The sequence below is a fragment of the Oryzias melastigma genome, linkage group LG1 (assembly GCF_002922805.2).
Source record: "Oryzias melastigma strain HK-1 linkage group LG1, ASM292280v2, whole genome shotgun sequence".
NCBI classification, from domain to species: Eukaryota; Metazoa; Chordata; class Actinopteri; order Beloniformes; family Adrianichthyidae; genus Oryzias; species Oryzias melastigma.
The window spans coordinates 6762681-6781770 of NC_050512.1; the positions used below are offsets into that span (position 1 = coordinate 6762681).

Genomic DNA, 19090 nt, shown 5'->3' on the forward strand with positions numbered 1-19090 from the left:
TCCCTCATCCCTCAACTGATACAAAAATAGCTCCTCTGAAAAAGTTCCCCCGCTTGAAGAGCAGGCTGAAGGACAGAGAAAGAGTCCAGTCGCTCTTCCGTCGCTCCTCGTGTAAGAACGCTCTGAAGTCGTCTCCTCTTCTCTGATTATGCAGTAGCAGTTCAGCTGCATGTGTGCCTCATGCTTCTGCTTTACCTGTAGGTTAAGGTGTCCATCTGAGTCAGAGGCTCACTCCTCCAAACTCCAAGGCTTCATGACAAAAATGCTCTTATGTTATTTGTAATCCATTTAAGTTAGAATAACTTTTCAGACAATACACCAAAAGTAAAAAAAAAAAAAAACTTGTATATAAGTTAAAAAAAAGTGTTGACAGAACAAGTAGACATGTATTTCTTTTAGGTTTTTCCACAAGTGTTTTTCTCAGTGAAATCTTGACTGTTATGTTGTTACATCTTAAAACAAGTTAATTGAACTAAAATATATGACCTTCACACTGCAAAATCTCGTGTGTTTTGCAGTCTGATGTTTCCTTGGATATTGCAGTTAAGGTTACAAAAAGCATTGTGGAAAGAAGCCTTGAAGAAAGCAGCAATTTTAAGAAGCAGCCTTGCAAGAAGCAGCTTTGTAGGAAGCAGCCTTGCAAGAAGCAGCCTTGCAGCAAGCAGCCTTGCAAGAAGCCGCCTTGTAGCAAGCAGCCTTGCAAGAAGCAGCCTTGCAGGATGCAGCCTTAAAAGAAGTAACTTAGAAGGTAGCAGCCTTGCAGGAAGCCGTCTTGCAGAAAGCAGCCTTGCAAGAAGCAGCCTTGCAGGTAGCCTTAAAGGAAGTAGCCTTGAAGGTAGCAGCCTTGCAGGAAGCACCCTTGGAAGCAGCAGCCTTAAAGGAAGTAGCTGTGAAGGTAACAGCTTTGCAGGAAGCAGCTTTACAGGAAGCAGTCTTGCAAGAAGCAGCCTGGCAGGAAAGAGCCTTGCAAGAAGCAGCCTTGCAGAAAGCACCCTTGCAAGAAGCAGCCTTGCAAGAAGCAGCCTAGCAGGAAGGAGCCTTAAAGGAAGTAGCTGTGAAGGTAACAGCTTCGCAAGAAGCAGCTTGCAAGAAGCAGCCTTGCAGGATACAGCCTTAAAGGAAGTAGCCTTGAAGGTAACAGCCTTGTAGGAAGCAGCTTTGTAGAAAGCAACCTTGCAAGAAGCAGCCTTGCAGGAGCCTTGCAGGAAGTCGCCTTGTAGCAAGCAGCCTTGCAAGAAGCAGCCTTGCAAGAAGCAGTCTTGCAAGAAGCAGTCTTGCAAGAAGCAGTTTTGCAAGAAGCAGTTTTGCGATACTTCATATGCTGCAGATCTTTGAGTCAGCTTGAGACTGCAGCATTACATCCCACACACCGTCACACCTGCCTGTCCCCGCCTTCATCCTCTTGCACTCCTGCATCCAACAACAGCCTTGAGCAGCTTACCCAACCCGTCTGACCTGTTTGAGGCAAAGTGGTGTGCCAGCAGCTCAGAGCTCCCCCAAAGGGTCAGGGGTCATTGTGGATGAATGGCGGCTGAGCTCCATCTCCTCTATCCTTCCCCATCCGTTCACCCCTTCCTACCATTTTAGCAGCACTTTTCCAGATGTCTCTGACCTGCGGCAGGTAGAAGCATCCAGAAGTTAATTCTATCTTTCAGTTTCTTATCCTTTGCTGCATCTTAGAATGAAGAAAAGCAAAATCCTGCATATTCACGAAGTGATTTTGTGATTTGCTGCTCCACAGGCAAAGATTCCAATGCCAGCAGCTTACCATCTGGATGCGAGGACAGCGACACGCTGCAGAATCCCGGTAAAACCTCTGGACTCTCATTTAGAGGACTCTGCCAGCAGGCAAATGTTTAACCAGCTCAAGAATTAGAGTAAAGCTAACAAACCGCAGCCTGACCTTGTTTCATATTAATCCCTGAGCTGATCACTAAGGCCAACATCTGCTGCAGGAAGTCCAGCTCTGCTGCCCTCTAGTGGTCCACACTGTGCACTGTTGACATTCTTTCTGGGTGATTTCTTTTTTTAATCTGTGTGTGTATCATGATTGTGTCTTTTCAGGAGTCCAAAGTCGAGCCCAAAGTGAGAGCAGCGGAGAGTTCAGCCTGAGCCTGGAGAATGAGCCATGGTCGAATGGCAGCAGTCCCGTCCAGCAACCTCCTTCTCGACGTTCCTCCTCCTCCAACCAACCACCCAGTGATGCCTCCACCCCCCAACGGGACATGAAGCTGCAGGAGGGCTGCCAAAAGGCCTCCCCTGTGTCACCTCACCCCTCTCAGAACACAGACCACCACTCTGTTCAAACTAAGCAGGATCCTGCGCCGCCTCATGACTTCTGGCTCAGCAGAGGCACAAAAACCATCCGGAGGGGATCCAAAGGAAAAGTTCCACGTCGGTCGTCAGATTTAGGAGTCCAAGCTAACTCTGGGCTGAAAAGGGTGGGCTCAAAACCTGAGACCTCCAAGTCTTCCGCCTGTTCTCCGATTACAGTTCTGTATGTTCAGGGAAAGTCCTCGTCAATGTCTGGCTGCCTCAACTGCTTCTCTGCGCCTCTGGTGAAAGACAGACAGCTGAAGGGGCCGGGGGCCCCCGGCAGTCTCCCACGTGCCAGCAACGTCATCTCCACGGCAGAGGGCTCGTCCCGGCGCTCCAGCCTCAGCAGCAGGGGCGCTGGCAGGACCGGACCTCAGCACGTTTCCACAGAGGAGCCGCTGGCACCACCAGGACCCATTCCCCCTCTCAAACCGCCCAGGGATCCAGCCGTCCTTCTTCCGTCTGAACATGCCAAGTCTCCCGTGCAGGAGTCACTCGGCTCCTCGTTCACTTTCACATCCGTCTTCTCAAACACGATCTTCAGTGACACGGTGGTGAACACAAACTGCCTGGAAGGGCTCAGCGCTGATCAAATCTTCCTCGCCCCAGACCCGACTCAGAACTGCCCTTTTGAGAGCCAGACGTCTCCTGAAAGCGGATCACAGACTCTGCTCGGTTCTGAGAGTGCAGCAGCTCAGAAGGACATATAGGTGCAGCTGTGACAGTTACAGAATCAGCCATTCTCGATTTCATCAGTAGCAAAATGTAAAGTTTGTGTTTGTCTTTTATTTATGTATTTATTTCAGAGGCTGAAGGGAGCTTTAATGTTCTAAAGTAAAGTTGTGTTTCCAATTCCAGAAAAACTGAGCCTCAAAAAACATGGTTTAATCTTTTATGGATATTTTCCCTCTACAGTTTTGTGTTCTATATGTTTAAATGTGCTGGTTTTCCCTTTTATTTATTAAATTATTGTTTTGATATCTGTTCTTTTCCTTCTAAGAATGAGTTGTGACAAAACTAAAATAAAAGAGGGATGACTATTCATTCAAACTGCGCATGCGTGATATTACCGGCTCGATTGGGCCCTCCCTCCGTTCTCGTTGGACGAAAGATGAGTCACGTGATGAACCCCGGAAGAAGTCGATTTTCAGTGAAAACCCAAACATTTGTGGCGTAGTTCGCGTGATAGGACCTCGCCTGACCCACCTGGAGAGGTTCCGGAAACTGTTCGGCCCGTGCAGCCGCGCGTCTCCGTCCTTGGGCGCGATGTTGAGTGCCCCTGCGGCAGACCGGAACAAGGAGCCCATCCTGGAGGTGCTGCGGCAGAGCGTGCCCTCCGACAGACCGCTGCGCGCGCTGGAAATCTCCTCCGGCACCGGACAGCACGTGACCCACTTCGCACGAGCCCTGCGGAACATCACCTGGCAGCCCTCTGAGTACGAGCGCGAGTCCCTGAGCAGGTACAGCCGCCGCAATGCATCCCGGGTCTTGTGAGACTGAGTGGAAGGATGCTCCCATCCCATAATAACCTTCAAGTAAAAGATGGTGTAAAATGAAGAGAATCACTGCATGCTCCCATATTTATTTTATCTGTGGTAAATTCATGTTTAAGTACTTCAAGCGTAGAAACTTTGGATATTCAGTTTCTGGGGCTCCAGAACAGAACCAACCTTCTCCATCTGTTTGTGCAGCCTTTGGTGCTGCAGCCATCAGAACCCTCATCCTCTGCTTCCTGGTTCTATCTACTAACCAGAACGCCCTTTTGTTTGCATTCTCAGCATCGAAGCCCACAGAGCTCACTACCAGCTGGACAATGTGAAACCGGCCATCTTCCTGGATGCGTCTCTGCCACACCAGAGCTGGGGGGGCATCCAGCTGGAGAGCCTGGATCTGGTTCTCAACATCAACATGATGCACATCTCTCCCCTGGCATGCACTGAGGTGGGTCTGCTGAGCGTTTTTATCTGAAAACATAACCCTGAGACTCCCTGCTCCGCTCCATTCTGATGCATCCAGTTACAGACGAATAGATCCATTAACGTCTTAATTTTCCTGGTCTGAGCTGGAATCTGGATCAAAACCGTACGGCTGGATAGATCTGATATTGCTCGCCTTATTAAAATCACCTGCCACTAAGCACATCCCTGCTGCCTCCTTCTGTGGCAAAGTTGCACATCCCGGACAAACCCCCATCAGTGAACTTGTTGGGCTTTAAATCTTAGTCACAATTGCCCCTATGGTTAGATGCACAAAAGAGTGTGCTATTTGCGTGTAGCCGGGAACGGACCATCTTACTAACAATTTGACAGTAGTGTATGGATTCTTTATCGTCATTTCACCACAGTGTGAAACAACCTTCATAAGGGCACTATATGATCATCACCTATATGACATAAGAGCTAGCCACTTACATTTTCCGTTCAAATACTCTACGATGCACTTCTAGATCTCCATTTTCTATGCTGTCCCTTGAGGTGGCCACAGAGCTTTGAATGAAGGGTAAGACTCCTGCTCTCCCTTTAAGATGCAGCTGCTTCTCCATATGACCCTCAACCCAAAACCTTGCAGCACCTGTACAGGTGCATGTGACTAGGCCACACATTCTCATTCCTAATTTAATAGGGGTCCGGTCGAGGTTCGGTACCAGCCCCATAACCCTAGCCTGGTCTGCGTCCAGAACAGACACCAAACATGGATCTGTACTGAACCGGTACCGGTTTGGGGAGCCTTGATTTTACTGGAACAGTCAGCACGTTAAAAAAACGACGAGTTGGGGACGCACAAAACGTCAAAAAGTGACGCGGAGAGTCCTTAACCAAACGTTAATGTGGCGACTTGGGAGTGAGCATGTGTTAGATTGAGGCACTTTCTTTCTTTGTTTCCAGGGTTTGTTCATAGGCGCTGCAGCCGTGCTGAAGCCGCATGGTCTGCTGTTGACGTACGGGGTGAGGGGCAAAAGCACGCCATGATCACATGACAGCGTTTCAGTAAACTCACAATAACCCGCCGTCGTTTTTGTCAGCCGTACGCAGTGAACGGGAAGATCAGCCCCCAAAGCAACGTCGACTTTGACCGCAGTCTGCGGCACAGGTGAGCCACTCCTGACCTCCAGTCTGAGCGAAGATTCAGGATTCCATGTTCGCTTTTGAATCCCCGGATCTGTTCTTTCCATCGTGTTGTCCCGCAGGAACCCAGAATGGGGACTCCGGGACATCTCACTGCTCAGCTCTTTGGCGCAGAACAACGGTTTGTTGCTGGAGAAGACGGTGAGCATTCAGCTGAAGGAAACAGTCCCAATATGAAACCAATGAGGATGAAGTTGTGGAAGTGCCAAGGTTTTCCTGACAGAAAAATGCTTCTCCTTCAGGTGGACATGCCAGCAAACAACAAATGTCTCCTGTTCAGGAAGGAGAGTGTGGTGTGAGCGTGTTTGGAGCTTCCTTGCTTGATTTCCTCTATCAGATCACTCCGTGTGGTTCTCCCCCGTTGAAGAGGAAAGCTGCAGTTATGTGACCTGTGTGTGCCAATAAAAGACCTGAAGGTTACAACAGCACCGTCTGTTTTATTGCATTACAGTAGTAGATTAGGCAGAAGTGCTTTGCAGAGAGAATTTAGGAAATAAACATTACATTTCAGAAAAATCTACAAAGGGAAGAGCCAAGACAAAATCAAATATACGGCTACTGCCAAACTGTTAAGAAACTTTGACAGGCTGTCTCCTTCATTTCTACAGTGCAAACACATTTAAAAGTACCTTAAAATAACTTTTTTTAATCACAAGTTGCCTATAAACAGAACTATCTGACAAAACTTTTCATTTTGTCAGATGTAAAATATAGGATTTTAAGGTCATGACTGGTGTTCTGATGTCATGGTAACCATGGAAACCATCATCCTATCCAACTATTGAGAGATGTGCAAGAGCATGAGGTTTGAAGATGGATCAGTCAAAGGGTGGAATTTTATGGAGTAAAAATAGACTCGATTTGTGTTTGCGTAATTCTTGATTTGTAACTTCTACAATATATTGTGTGTGTAGATGCAGCTGTGCATTAATATTTAAACTATTACTAAATTTAATTTACATACGCACAACTTTAAACTACAACACGACACAAATCTTTAAAATCTACACACAAATCACTTGATAGACGCGCACAAAACTGCATTTACGCACAAATCTGGTGTGAGACTCTTCTTGTCTCCAAGATTCATGTGTAAGTGATGCGTTTAAATGCTTCTAGAATGCTCGGTCATCAGAGCTTCCTTTTCAGCCACTTTGAACTCGTATTGCGAAATAATATCCGATGAAAAGTCTAAATATGTGTTTTTTCAAAACAATCACCACTAAAGTTTCTCTATTCTCATTTCTCTTCGTCATGGACCTGTCCAACGAGCCCCGGTTCCTAGTCACGGTGATAGTAGGTGCTGCCAGGTCCTCCTCCACTTCCAGAGAGCGTAGTGGGTCGATCAGCCCTAACCCCGGGCTCACACGGTAAGTGTTACGGCTCAGATGCAGAGGAACCCCAGCAAATAAGGGGGATTACTGTACTTCCTTTATAAATGGCGGGTTGTTGCTTGAATCTACCAGAATAGAGAAACTTTAATGTTGAGTGTTTTGAAAAACACATATTTAGACTTTTTTTTTAATATAAATTATCAAGCGTATCTGTTTAAGAAAATGGAAAAATATCCAGTTTTCACCAGATATTATTCACTATCTAAGTTCAAAGCGGCTGATAAGAAAACCGATGACCCAGCATGAATACAAAATTGCAAGTATACACAGTTACACACAAAATGTATTATATAAGTTACAAATCAAGAATTACACACGTACAAAAATCCAAGGTTAAACACAAACAGGCAGAAAAAATTTCAAATCAAGAATTACGCAAACACACATCAAAAGAGTCTATTTTCACTCCATAAAACTCTACCTTCTTTCCACTGAATGAGCCGTCTTCAAACCTGATGCTCCTGCAGGTCTCAGAATAGTTGGATTTTATGATCTAAGAACTTCAGTCATGACCTGAAAATCGTGTATTTTTCAGTTGACCAAAAACAAAAAAAATCAAATCCATAGAGTCTATTTTCTCTCCATAGAATTTCTCCACTTTAAACATGTATGCTTTGTTTGTTTTTCAATGATTAGGTTTAATTTTTTTTTTATATGTTCCATCTTTCTCAGAAGTTTACAGAAATCTAAGACAATTGCTTACTAGCCAGTGATGTTGCTGTTCACCTTTGGTCTTGTCCAGTCAAGGGTGTCGCCACAGCAAATCAGCTTTCCACTGTTGCCACAATTAATAGTTTGACAAAACTCATTTATCATCTACATTTGTTAACCCTATGAAACCATTTATATTTGTTCCATGCATTCCTGAGACTCCTACCTCCGTATTATGATCCAAACTCTCCTTGTATTTAACATGTATAAACTTTCCATTGTGAATAATGTGGTCCATGTGTTCTGCCCTGTAGTTCATCATCCTTCCACCAGAGGCAGTAGAAGGGCTTTTCTTGCTCATTTCAAAATTTCTTCTTCCAAAAAATCTTGAGAACACTTTTGGCCGGAAACGTTTAGCAAGTTTTTTTTGTTTATTTTATGGTGAGAATAACTCATTTATTCATATTCATTTTTAAACGACTACTTGCTGTATTGAGAAAAAACTAATTTAGTTGATAATTGATTCTTTATGAAACAGCATTTTAAAAATGTGTAAATCAAATTTCAGACATTGGGGAAATAAGGTGTTTTTTTTTCCTTGAACACTCATATCTACAGTATATGACAAACTAACAATGAAGTGAGCAAATACTTGTCAAATCACCCAACGTATCATAATTGATAAAACGTATATCTTATAAAAATTATATTGAGATAATCAATTAATAAATGTATTTATTTATTATTCTGCGACTCATAATTAACCTAAAAATATTAAAGACCCACTCCAATGAAAATTATGTTTTGGTGTTTTTTTATATGTCATTTTTCTTATAATAAAGGACAAAAATAAAGAAAATTAAGATAAAACTGCATTTCGGAATATTTCTCTATTCAAATCGCTGTGAATCAGGAGCATATCACAAATCCAGTTTAAAAAGCTTAAAGTTGATACATACAAACTACAATCGACGGGCTCTCTTCTCTGCTCCATTCTGAGCATCCAAATGCAGACGAATAGATCCATGTATGTCTTTGTTTTCCTCATCTGAGCTGGAATCTGGATCAAATTGTACGACTGGATTGCTCCGATACTGCTCAAAATTCGGATTCTCCACTACTATTGGTGAGGGGCTGTAAGCTGGTGGGAGATAGTGTAAACAAAGGGATGATGGGATGTTGGCAGTGGCTTACTTGGTGAATTCCTGATGAACTTCTAGTCTTAGAAAACATCACACATTCTTTTTATTATTATTTTTACCTAAAAACAGCATAATCATTAAAAGAGGTCTGGGAGCAATAGACTCTATTCACAGTGACGTCACACGGAATGGCGTCAGGGCCGTGAACGTGATACGCAGCTTCCGGTTTTATGGATTTAGACCAGGAAACTGAAGAACTGAACGCTGTTTGACACAATTTTACATAAATAATAAAAGGTAACCTTACCAATTTCAACAGAAAAATGTACAATATTTATTTTATGAATGTCCCCGTCGTGGAAAGCTAGCATTAGCATTAGCATAAATTAGAAGAAGAAAATCTTAATTACCTTCATAATCAAACAAGCAACAATCAATGAAGTTCCTGTAACCTTCATCTGACTATGACCGTGTTGTCAGAGAGAAATAAATAATCCATACACGTTTAATACCAACCTTGATTTTGGAGTATTAGCTGTGAAGCATTCTGCAGGAGGAATACTGACATTTGATCTAAGAGGGGAAAGCAAAAACAACCAGGTAGAACATTTATAAAATAAATATTGTACAAATTTCTGTTGCAATTGGTTATGTTACCTTTTATTATTTACGTAAAATTGCTTTAACAGCGTTCTGCTGTCAGCTTTGTCGTTCTAAACCATTGACATAATGTAGAACTAGAAGTCATTCTGCACACTCGCCGTTTTGTGTGACGTCACGCGAAAATGGGTTTATTCTAAAATCAATCAAAAGATGATTGCAGTGGAACTCAAAAAATTATATACATTATTTTGCTTCACTTTTGGGGGTAACTAACTGGATTAATAGTTTTAAAGTTCTAACTGTTACTGTTGAAATTGTGATGAATATTTGTACTAAATAATTGACTTTCAAGTGTGGTAAACAAAAATAAATTAAAGTCATATTTTAGTGATCTGAGGGATCGTTGGTCCTTGCCGGGCTTTGGACCGGCTCGCACGCCTTTCTGTGCAGAGCTGCGCGTAGCCGCCGCAGCCGCCGCTCTGTTATGGCTTTGACGTAGCTGTCCGTCTGGATAATGGCCATGCCGTCGTGCACCAGGCCCATCACCAGCAGAGGGTTCTCCTCCACCGTGATGTTGGGGCAGGGACAACTCCAGTCCATCTTGGATATGGTCACCTCCAGGTTTTTCGTGTTGAAGAAGGTCAAGCCCATCTTCTCGTCTTTCAGGACCTCGTCCAAGCTGAAGCGAGCCAGCCCGGAGTTCAGGTCCTCCACCAGCTCCGTCAGCCGGCCTACGATGACAAAGTCACTCCGGCACAAGCTGGACATCATTTTGCCCCTCATCCGGCACGTCCTGCAGGGTCTCCTCTTGGGCTGGGGACAGTTTGCTTCGCATTCTTTCTTGGTTTGGAAGTTGTTGGCGTTCCCTTGGCAGCCACCGAATGCAAACGGCTGACATTCCTTCAACATAGAATTCCAGGCCCACCGGGCCTCCCAGACTTTGCAGGGGCCTTGAACGGCGGGCAGGGAGCATACCCCCATCCCCTCCCTCTGGCAGGAGGCCTTGCACTCTTCGTAGGTCTCAAAGCGGTTGCGGCTGTCGTCGCAGCCGCCGTTGCTGAAGGTTACACAGGAGCCCAGTTTGCTGTCATAGTACCAGTCCACGTGACGCTCGCCGCTGCACACTCTCAAGTCCACTTCAGCAAGGCAGTCTGCCGGGGAAAAGGGCCGGCCCATGGGCATTTCTGGATCCTCGGAAAAGTCGTCCTCAGCCCGGCGGATGACGGACAGTGGATAGTCTGCCCGGAGTGCTCCAACAGAGTTCCGGGCAATGCAGGTGTAGATGCCCGTGTCCCACACCTGGGCGTTGTAAATGACCAGCTGTCCAATGTTGGTGATGACAACGTTGCCGTACATTTGGTCAGGCCTCATGACCAGGCGCTCACGCCGCTCACTTTGCTTCTCCCAGGTCACGTCAGGCCTGGGCACTCCAACCACGTCGCAGTGGAAGCTGACCGTGCCGCCAACGTAGATGGACTGGTGGTGGGGGTTGGAGTACAGCGTGGGCGGCATGGGATCCTCCAGGGAGGATGTTGGGGTTGGGTGAGCTGTAGTGTCCTGAGGCAGCGGACTGGTGTGGGGGCCGGGTAGGTAAAAGCGGCAGGGGATGACGGTCAGGGTCACCCCCCGGATGCAGGCCTCGGCGTCCATGTAGCAGCGATTGAAGTAGGTGAGACCGTCCGACGCACAGGTGAAGTTGGGCTCCTTCTCGCAGCGGTCCTGGCACTTGCAGATGGGCTGTCCATCCCAGATGTCACAGGTTGCACCCTGCTGGCTGCAGATGAAGCCTTCGCAGGTGGCTGTGGAGGTGGGAGCCACCGTCCCACCATCCCCTCCATCGGGCTGAGCAGGGGTGCCGTCAGAGAAACGAGCAGCAACACAACTGTTGAGGCCGCACACGTTGGTGCAGCACTTCTCAAAGTCAGCACAGTCCTGAAACACCAAACAAAATTCACCAACCTGAGGAAAACAGAAACCACAGACCCACTGGTCTAAAGTTAAAGATCTGGGAGGTCATGACCTATTTTCACATTATCTTGTTGTCAATGTGATTTTAAGGAAGTAGCAGCTTTGAGAAAGTCTAAAACTGAGTTTAGTCTCCATTTTTATCCTAGAAAACATGCCCGCGCGGGCTTAAATCTCACCTCATCCGTGCCGCACTCCCTCTCACAGGTGCTCTGAGCATCGACCCACAGGTTGGAGTTCAGCTTGTTGGGACAAAAGCCTTCGTGTGCAGCTTTGGCTCCTTCCTCACTGGAGCACGAAGAAAATTCCAGAAAATCCCCCACCAAGAGCATCAACAGGCACGCACGTGTCCATCCCCACAGCTTCCTGGAGCTGTGCGCGTATCCGCCAGAGTTTCTCTGATCCTGGAGCTGAAGTGGGATTTCACACATTGTTGCGTTTTTCCTTCAGGCGCCCTTCAAGTGAGTCCATCCCTCCCCGCCAGTCATCGGGAGAGAAACGCAGCAGACGAACGGGATGTTCGGCAAACTTACGTGCGTAAAATTCAGTCGCTTTGCGCAGAGCGCAGTCCCACAATCAAGGATTAATCCACGCGCGCTGCACTCTCAGAGAAGCAAATGTTGTTTTGTTTGTTCGTTTTTCAAATCTTAAGGTTGCGACGAAATTCCGCCTAAGAAGCAGAACTTGCGCAGGAGAGAACGGAGGCGCACAAAGAGCGGGGAGCACGCAGACGCAGCCTTTCAGGGCGAGAGGAGGTGGAGAGGGCAGCCCTCTGACCGCCCCCCCGGACGACCACTGTCTGAGACTTTATGAAGCAGCACCATGCGCGGCGCAACTGGACAAACATCGTAAAAACATCAAAGAAAATGACGCGGCCTTGGCTGCAAGCTGTTCCAACACCCGCGCGGGGACGCGCATTCAAACTAAATGTTTTTTTTTTTCCAAAAAGTTTTTTTTTTTTTAATCAAGTACCTGACTTAACAAAGCCTTGTTGGTGTCAGTCCAAACACATGCTTCTTTGCGCTAATTACAATGCGCAAACGTCGCGGGGGGCGTGTCGGAAACGCGGCCCTTTCGTGTCTAGACATGGGTCACTTTACCGCGCGCGAGTCGTGCACGCGCAGTTCTCAGGTGGGGAGAGCGAGGAGCCCGCAGCGTGACGTCACTTCACCCCCCACCACTCCTTTCATCGGCGGTGACCCCGCAACCTCTCCGTGACTTCTGACCGGGCGGCATTCATCCATCCCAAACCGGCCAATACCGACAGAGCAGCTAATCAATTCAACCCCCCCTCCCCCTTTAATGCACTTCAGCAGCTCTGACAGGACAAAGAGCAGGAGATGAACACCCCCACAGTTCCCACACAGTCTGCAGCAGAGGAAATATGAAACACAAACGCATTTTTCTGGAGTTCGGCTCTTTATTGGGATGGGCGACGCTTGTCCCAGCAGCCCTCTGACAGACGGGCTGATCACAAGTTCACCAAACCATCACCAAACACTTGTAGGCCATTGTTCTGGTCTCAATGCACAACACGAAGGCGGCGCCGTGGGTGACCTCCAGCAGCGCGGTTGGAGTCCAGAGAGAAGCCGCTGAGGCGTCTCACATTCACAGAAACCCAACAACCATCTAAAACACTGATATGGATCTGTACAAAAGTATGACATCAAACTGCAGAACTACAACGGATCGTGTGGGTTTGAACCCCAAAACAGTTCAGATCCCCCCACATGCACACGAAATATAGAATTTTTACAAACTGAATCTGTTTGGAAAACAGTCCGACTGAACCAAAACCCTTTCAAACCCAGTCTGCTCACAGAGGGAATGTTAGCTGCAGGGACATGACGGACGTTCCTCCTACATTCACAACAATCCTGCTCCACGTTCAGTGGAGTCACATGTAGTGTCTGGTGGGGGTTAATCCTTCTGCTTGATCAGAGCCAGCCTCTGCAGGAAAGAGTCCAGGAGAGCAAATATCCACGGGACGGCACCAAGGGAACTGAAGCTTTCCAAAAATGTAAGAAGTTCTTAGTTCCTGATGAAGATCCTCTGTGCTCTCCTCCGGCTGTGCCATCCTTTACAGCCAGCAACAACACCAGGAATACTGACCACAGCGCCAGCTTCACGCTCCACTACGAGATCTTACAGTTTCCCTTGGAGGACGAGTACTTTGGGGGGCTCTGGGGGGGCCGGAAGGACTTTGAGCGTTTCAGACTGTTGGCTTTGCTTCCAGCACTGTTCACACCAGAAGTGGCGCCGTTGGTCACAGAGTAGGAGCGTCCGTGCATCATGACGGCGTTCATGCCATTGGCCATGGAGAAGGACTTGAGGTGGGACTTGATGGTGTGGGGGAGGGGCAGCTTGTCGATGAGGTGGACCGGTGTGCAGGAAACGATGGAGCGGCAGCAGAGATCCTGGAGGCTGAAAACTGTGGAGCCAACAGAAAAGCATGCTGGTTATTAGCCTTAAAGTGGCACTCCGATCATCGTTTGTAAAATCATCCCCAGTGGTCTTTTAATATGATTGGGACATTTTTAGGCAGATTTTGTGCAAAGCAGCAAGATTTAATCAGAAACTTAATACGGAGTTATTGATGCGAAAGTAAGCCGTCAATGATATCCTATAGTCCCTTTGTTTACACTCTCCCGGTAGCTTACAGCCCAGCACAACCCCAAGCTAACATTAAAGGTGGGCAAAAATAAATAAATAAATAAATAAATAATAGAGCTATCCAGCTGTACAGTTTTAGCCCAATGCTCAGATGAGGAAAAATGACATTAAAGTCAACTATAACAATTTTTTTTTATCTCAGTAGTGTTTTAATTGTGAATTTTTTAACCAAAATCCCACAACCTAAATGTCTTAAAAAGAGAAAAATATTCGGGGGTGGGGGGTGCTTTTGGAGCAAAGCGGTGCTCATCTTTTTAAAGTTTATAACTAACGTAGTAATGAAGTTATATTCAAGATGTCAGAAATGAGTTTCTGACAGGCATGACATCAGTGTTAAACAGGAACAATGTAATGAAAGAGTTTACAGACCAAACGCTGAATCCATCCCAGTCATAACTGTTTAATTCAACTAGGGGGGGTGATATGACCATTATAAAACCGTCTTACGATCTCCAAAGCTGAAAATGTGTCATTTTTGAGAGATTGTTTTATCACGATCTTCTACGAAAAGCTGCAAGAGCGAGAAGGCAAAAGCTTGTTGACTGGCACATGTGTGTACCGTGGACCACCCCACCCCCTACGAGCGCGCACCTCAGGCTAGCATAATTTAAATCAACTGTCCGCTCACATCGAATGGAGTTCGTGTCAAATTCAAGCAAATAATCTTTGCTTTAACAAGCCCTTAAGTAACTGCTTCACGCTTATCTTAAAGAATCTCCTAATGAAGAACAGCAGCTGTCCCGCCGCTGCTCCGTAACAGACCCGCCGGTGCCGTCAGGGGACGATTGTATGGCAAGCCAAAGAGATCAAAAATCACTAGGAAAAACGAGCACGAGAGTGTCACGTTTACAGATAATTATTATTCAAATGTTCCCATAGTTGGTTTCAATAAAACAATTATTACCCAAAAAACAATTTTAACTGTTTTATTCATGATTTAATTTGGACATTAGGGGGGTGGGACAAGAACATTTGTATTTTAAGGGAACTCCAGATAGATTTGGGATTTTCCGCACTATTCTTTTCTCTCAGTTTTTGTAGATTTGGTCTAAAAACGTGTAAATGTAATCAGAAACTACATGTTTTAGCATGTTGGTTGTGTTCAAAGTTTAAATATGTTTTGTTTAACAAATAGGCCTCAATGACCAAATGTTTTAATTATATAAATATTGTGTGTAAAGTACTTTATATGCTTATTGAAAATATAATTTAAAGCATTTCCAAAAATATATTTAGCTTTTATCTTATTGTTTTTTGCTTTTTTTTTTTTTACTTTTTAATGATCAGAAAAATTATCCAAACAGTGACCCTAAGCCTGTAACATGATCCGAACCGTGAGTTTTGTGATCCGTTACACCCCTACTTTTAATACATTTGAAATTAAAATTTGAATAAATATTTGTTAAAAATTTGTTTACTTCTTTCAACCAAAATGTTATAATTCCTTTTTTGTCAATTTTAATTTATTTGAAAGAAATCATGAAAAAAATCGAAATCGTGAAATAAAATTTAAAAAAAAATCGTGATTTTCTTTTTTTGCCATATCGCCCAGCCCTACATTCAACACAATTAACAGACTCAAAATCTTCCATGTATCCATTTTAAAATCATATTTGTTCAGTTCTAAAAACTCTTTGATAAAGAGTGACTTAAACTGAACAAAGGTTAAGCTTTTATGGATAAATTCATGCACAGCAGAGCAAAGAAGATGAGCCTCACCTCTGTTGGGCCTCCAGAACTTCTCCATGCCGTGCCTCATCAGCACAATGCGGGACAGCTCAGTGAAGGACTCGATGATGTTGAAGTTGCAGAGAGGGCTGACCTCGAAGAACGTCATGCTGTTCTTCTCTGCGTATGCTCTCGCCTGCTCTGTTGGGACCTGCCTCTTGTAGGCCAGGTGGAGGCGGTTCCCCACGAGGATCCTGGGAACACCTGGAGCGTGCTGATAGAGGAAACAAGGCTCTGCTGTTACACACTGCATCAGCAAACCGGAGTATCTGCCAGAAGCTGATAAAGAATCACCTCATCAATTTCCCGGATCCAACGATCAATCCCATCAAACGACCAGCTGTTGGTGATGTCATAAACAAGCAGAATGCCCTGTGGAGAAAACACTTTCTTTCTTCAGACATCCCATAAGAAACAGTCAGAGTCGTGGAAAACGAAAAAGCAGATTCAGAGAAAGTGTAACATGATAAGACAGATGGAATGACCCAAAGCTGGCCCATCTGACTGAAACTTCGTCCGGAAGCAGCCAAGAGTGGAAAGCAGATCTAATAACATGTTTAGGCTGTTTGATCACACAAAAATATTTTTCTAAAAACTGGGAAGAATTTGCAAAACTCTTTTGGCATTTATACATCTGAAAACTATTTTAAGCAGTAAGATGTCATAACATTGCAACAAAAATTCTGATAATGCATGAATATGAACAACTAAAACCTGTATTGACAGAAGGCAGCAGAATAAAGCCAGTCTGGGGTGTGTTGTTGTTTAGAAAAAGGGGAGTCATGGGTTGGGATTTGCAGAAGTAAATATATCAACAACAACCATTCTGATTGATTAATTTGGGTCCAGAATATTCGCTAAACTGCTATGTTTATGTGAGTTCAAACAGATGAAAACAGAGTGTGATAAATGTTTGTATTCTAATTACACCGCTATGTCTAACAGTTTGATTAAGTTAACTATTAATATTTTGTTATCCATCATTATATTATTTTTTTCTGAAAATTCATGTACACACATATAATCCACAAAGATCTGTGGAAGTTCTGACAAGAAAACAGGAAAAAGTCAATCTGAGTTCTTTAAAATCACCTGAGCTCCACGAGAGTACGACCTGAAGATGGTGCAAAATCTGCCCTGCCCTGATGTGTCCCTGTAAAAGAAAATGCATTAACAGAATGTAGCTGTGCCGGCAGTCTTTTTAGATGCTTTTTCTATAGCTACGTTAATGTCCTAAGAACTTACCACAGCTCTAACTTCACTCTTCTTCCATCTAGAAGGATTGTCGTGGTCTTGTAATCAATCCCTGAAAGCACATAAAAAACGTACAATTATTATTTTTTTTTTTTTAACTGCCTTGTCCATTACCTACTAACACGTGAATATAGACAGTTATTTACCGCTGCTGTAGGCGTATGGAGACTCCGCGGATCCGTCTTGAACGCTGTCCAGAATTTCACCTTTTCCAACATCGCTGTCTCCCACGAGAAGGAACTTCAGGAGGTAATCATAGCTCTTCACGGGACTGCTCTGAGTTCCCATCATTCCACGCATTGGGTCCGGTTCCCAGAGAGCTTATTCAGCTCGATACAAACGTGTTGATCGAGGCGGCGGGACAAAAGGAGATCCCAGCGGAGGCTCCGAGGCTGCCGTCGGAGAACAAATTCGGCTAGCTAGTTAGCAAAGACGCCACTCTGGAGTTCATTAAACTACCGACTGGGGATTTGTTGTCTCTTATAATATATATTAATATCTTATTTGTTGAATAGATAACGTGACACACATACTTTTTGTGAACAGATAATTTTCACGAAACGGTTCGTCAAAACAACAAGCGCTTCTAGCTTGCTAATTAGCCAGACAAGCTAATTTCAGCAAATTCATCGCATTCTCTAACAAACAACCGTTCCAGCAGCTCCTCCGGGCCTTTAGTCATGCGCGAAACCACAGAGAATAACAGCAAACAGCAACGTTTGAGTTTATCGCAAAGAAAAATGTCAATAAAGAACGAAAAGCCTCCAAAACACTACGAACGTAAGAGAACAGTGCGCTGGAACTTCCGGGTGTGACGCCGTTGTTTGCGTCACATCCGGGTAAAATGTCTAAATGTCAAATGAGTATTACAAAATTTGAGCGTTTGGAATTCACCTAACATAAATCGTTTTTTTTTAAGAAAAGAATATATTACTCGATTTTTTATTTTTTACCAAATTGGGAGAAATCGATTGATTAAAGTGTTAACATTGACTGTATAATATAATAGTTCAGTCAATGAGTGTAAACGGACATGAAACAACTACGTTTTAATGTAAATGATTTATATGAAATTACTATTTAACTTAGCCATTAAATTTTGATCATATTTAATAGTTTCCGTTCTCCTGATCATTAATTTTTAACACGACTTAATATAGGGGAGAGGAGACGGGAGTGGACTTTGAACGTCATTTTGGAGTCTTAATCTAGACGTCAAATGATTACTTTCTTTTATAAAACAAATTACATGTTATTTTTTCGTACTTACTCAAGTTTTGATTATAATAAATGTTCAAAATATTAACATTTTCCCATTATTTTCCTTGGTTGGATGTTTAAGAGCTTAGATTTCCGAGGCTGCTCTCGAACGCAACAAATGATCTGGCCCCGCCCCCTTGACACACAGTCCTGAGGAGGAGTCCGAAGAAGAGAAGAAGAATAGAGCACGTTAATCGACGAGTATTAGTCTGTTCCCGGGTAATTTTTAATCAATCTTCTTGGTTTAGGTTATAAAATATGAATTAATATTATTCATTTTGATTGATAACAGATAACAGCTGCTCTCATATGATAGTTTTTGTTCTGCTATCAACTATTATCATTTTATTTTATGATTGTGTTTGGGCACAAAAATCTGTTTTTTAAAGTTGGTAAATGAACATAATGATCCACCTCACAAATCCTGCCCCTTGGCTGCCATTTGCTGCAGCTGGACTTCCCTCTGATTGCAGGGTAGCATTGGTTCAGCCCTGCTGGAGACAGTTGGAGTGAAAATTGTGGCAATGATCACAAACAAGATCTTAAGGTGGTGGAAATCTAATCTGTAGCATAAATAAGAAGAATGAGTCAAAACCACTGTCCCTTCTTAATTGTGTTAGATCAACTCCAATGAAAATTGTGTTTTTAGCATGTTTTTGTAGCATTTTTCTCATATTCAAAAGAATTTAGTAGTATTTCTTATGTATATCGTGTTGGATCAGGGAGCAGATGAAAACTCCGGTTTGAAGAAGCTTGGGTTTGTGATGCAGCGACTTAGATGGACGGGCCAAAGTCTTCCTGCTCTGCTCCAATTCAAAATCATCCACTTGCAGACAAATAGATCCATTAACGTCTTCGTTTTCCTCGTCTGAGCTGCCATCTGGCTCAGAATTGTACAGCTGGATAGTTGCCATACTGCTCGTCATTTTTTGCTACACTAACGTTAGCTTGGGGTTATGAGGAAGCTGTAAGTCAACAA

At 44.3% G+C, this 19090-nt stretch overlaps 4 protein-coding genes across 4 annotated transcripts in view; 2 read left to right on the plus strand and 2 right to left on the minus strand.

Annotated features, from left to right (window-relative positions):
• The window catches only part of ccdc88aa (coiled-coil domain containing 88Aa), a 32292-nt gene extending 28926 nt beyond the window's left edge, over positions 1-3366 (plus strand). The window contains 3 exon segments of the mRNA XM_024259564.2: positions 31-111; positions 1742-1807; positions 2065-3366. Coding sequence (XP_024115332.1) covers positions 31-111; positions 1742-1807; positions 2065-3026 — 1109 coding nt within the window. The 3' untranslated portion in view covers positions 3027-3366.
• A 75-nt stretch (positions 3367-3441) lies between these two features.
• Positions 3442-5866, plus strand: mettl26 (methyltransferase like 26). The gene is made up of 6 exons (XM_024259555.2): positions 3442-3776; positions 4095-4257; positions 5202-5261; positions 5339-5406; positions 5504-5582; positions 5684-5866. The coding sequence occupies exons 1-6, from the start codon at positions 3583-3585 to the stop codon at positions 5738-5740; spliced, it is 621 nt and encodes a 206-aa protein (XP_024115323.1). The 5' UTR covers positions 3442-3582; the 3' UTR covers positions 5741-5866.
• Positions 5867-9286: 3420 nt separating this feature from the next.
• Positions 9287-11985, minus strand: wfikkn1 (WAP, follistatin/kazal, immunoglobulin, kunitz and netrin domain containing 1). Its single transcript, XM_024259518.2, has 2 exons — positions 11376-11985; positions 9287-11163 (listed from the first exon to the last, which is right to left on the minus strand). Exons 1-2 carry the CDS (start codon positions 11625-11627, stop codon positions 9616-9618), a joined length of 1800 nt encoding a protein of 599 aa, XP_024115286.1. The 5' UTR covers positions 11628-11985; the 3' UTR covers positions 9287-9615.
• Positions 11986-12596: 611 nt separating this feature from the next.
• LOC112137301 (ras-related protein Rab-40C) lies at positions 12597-17691 on the minus strand. Its single transcript, XM_024259549.2, has 6 exons — positions 16998-17691; positions 16843-16903; positions 16690-16750; positions 15892-15969; positions 15589-15811; positions 12597-13627 (listed from the first exon to the last, which is right to left on the minus strand). Exons 1-6 carry the CDS (start codon positions 17149-17151, stop codon positions 13332-13334), a joined length of 873 nt encoding a protein of 290 aa, XP_024115317.1. The 5' UTR covers positions 17152-17691; the 3' UTR covers positions 12597-13331.
• Between the last annotated feature and the right edge of the window lie 1399 nt (positions 17692-19090).

What these genes read in the sequence shown, in the direction of transcription:
- wfikkn1 (XM_024259518.2), bottom strand. Translation starts at nt 11,627, where the DNA reads ATGTGTGAAATCCCACTTCAGCTCCAGGATCAGAGAAACTCTGGCGGA. An exon ending in GGGAGTGCGGCACGGATGAG is followed by an intron (nt 11,164 to 11,375) that starts GTGAGATTTAAG and finishes TTGGTGTTTCAG; the next exon opens with GACTGTGCTGACTTTGAGAA.
- LOC112137301 (XM_024259549.2), bottom strand. Translation starts at nt 17,151, where the DNA reads ATGCGTGGAATGATGGGAACTCAGAGCAGTCCCGTGAAGAGCTATGAT. An exon ending in TCCATACGCCTACAGCAGCG is followed by an intron (nt 16,904 to 16,997) that starts GTAAATAACTGT and finishes ATGTGCTTTCAG; the next exon opens with GGATTGATTACAAGACCACG. An exon ending in GTTCTGGAGGCCCAACAGAG is followed by an intron (nt 13,628 to 15,588) that starts GTGAGGCTCATC and finishes TTGGCTCCACAG; the next exon opens with TTTTCAGCCTCCAGGATCTC.
- mettl26 (XM_024259555.2), top strand. Translation starts at nt 3,583, where the DNA reads ATGTTGAGTGCCCCTGCGGCAGACCGGAACAAGGAGCCCATCCTGGAG. An exon ending in GAGCGCGAGTCCCTGAGCAG is followed by an intron (nt 3,777 to 4,094) that starts GTACAGCCGCCG and finishes TTGCATTCTCAG; the next exon opens with CATCGAAGCCCACAGAGCTC. An exon ending in CTCCCCTGGCATGCACTGAG is followed by an intron (nt 4,258 to 5,201) that starts GTGGGTCTGCTG and finishes CTTTGTTTCCAG; the next exon opens with GGTTTGTTCATAGGCGCTGC.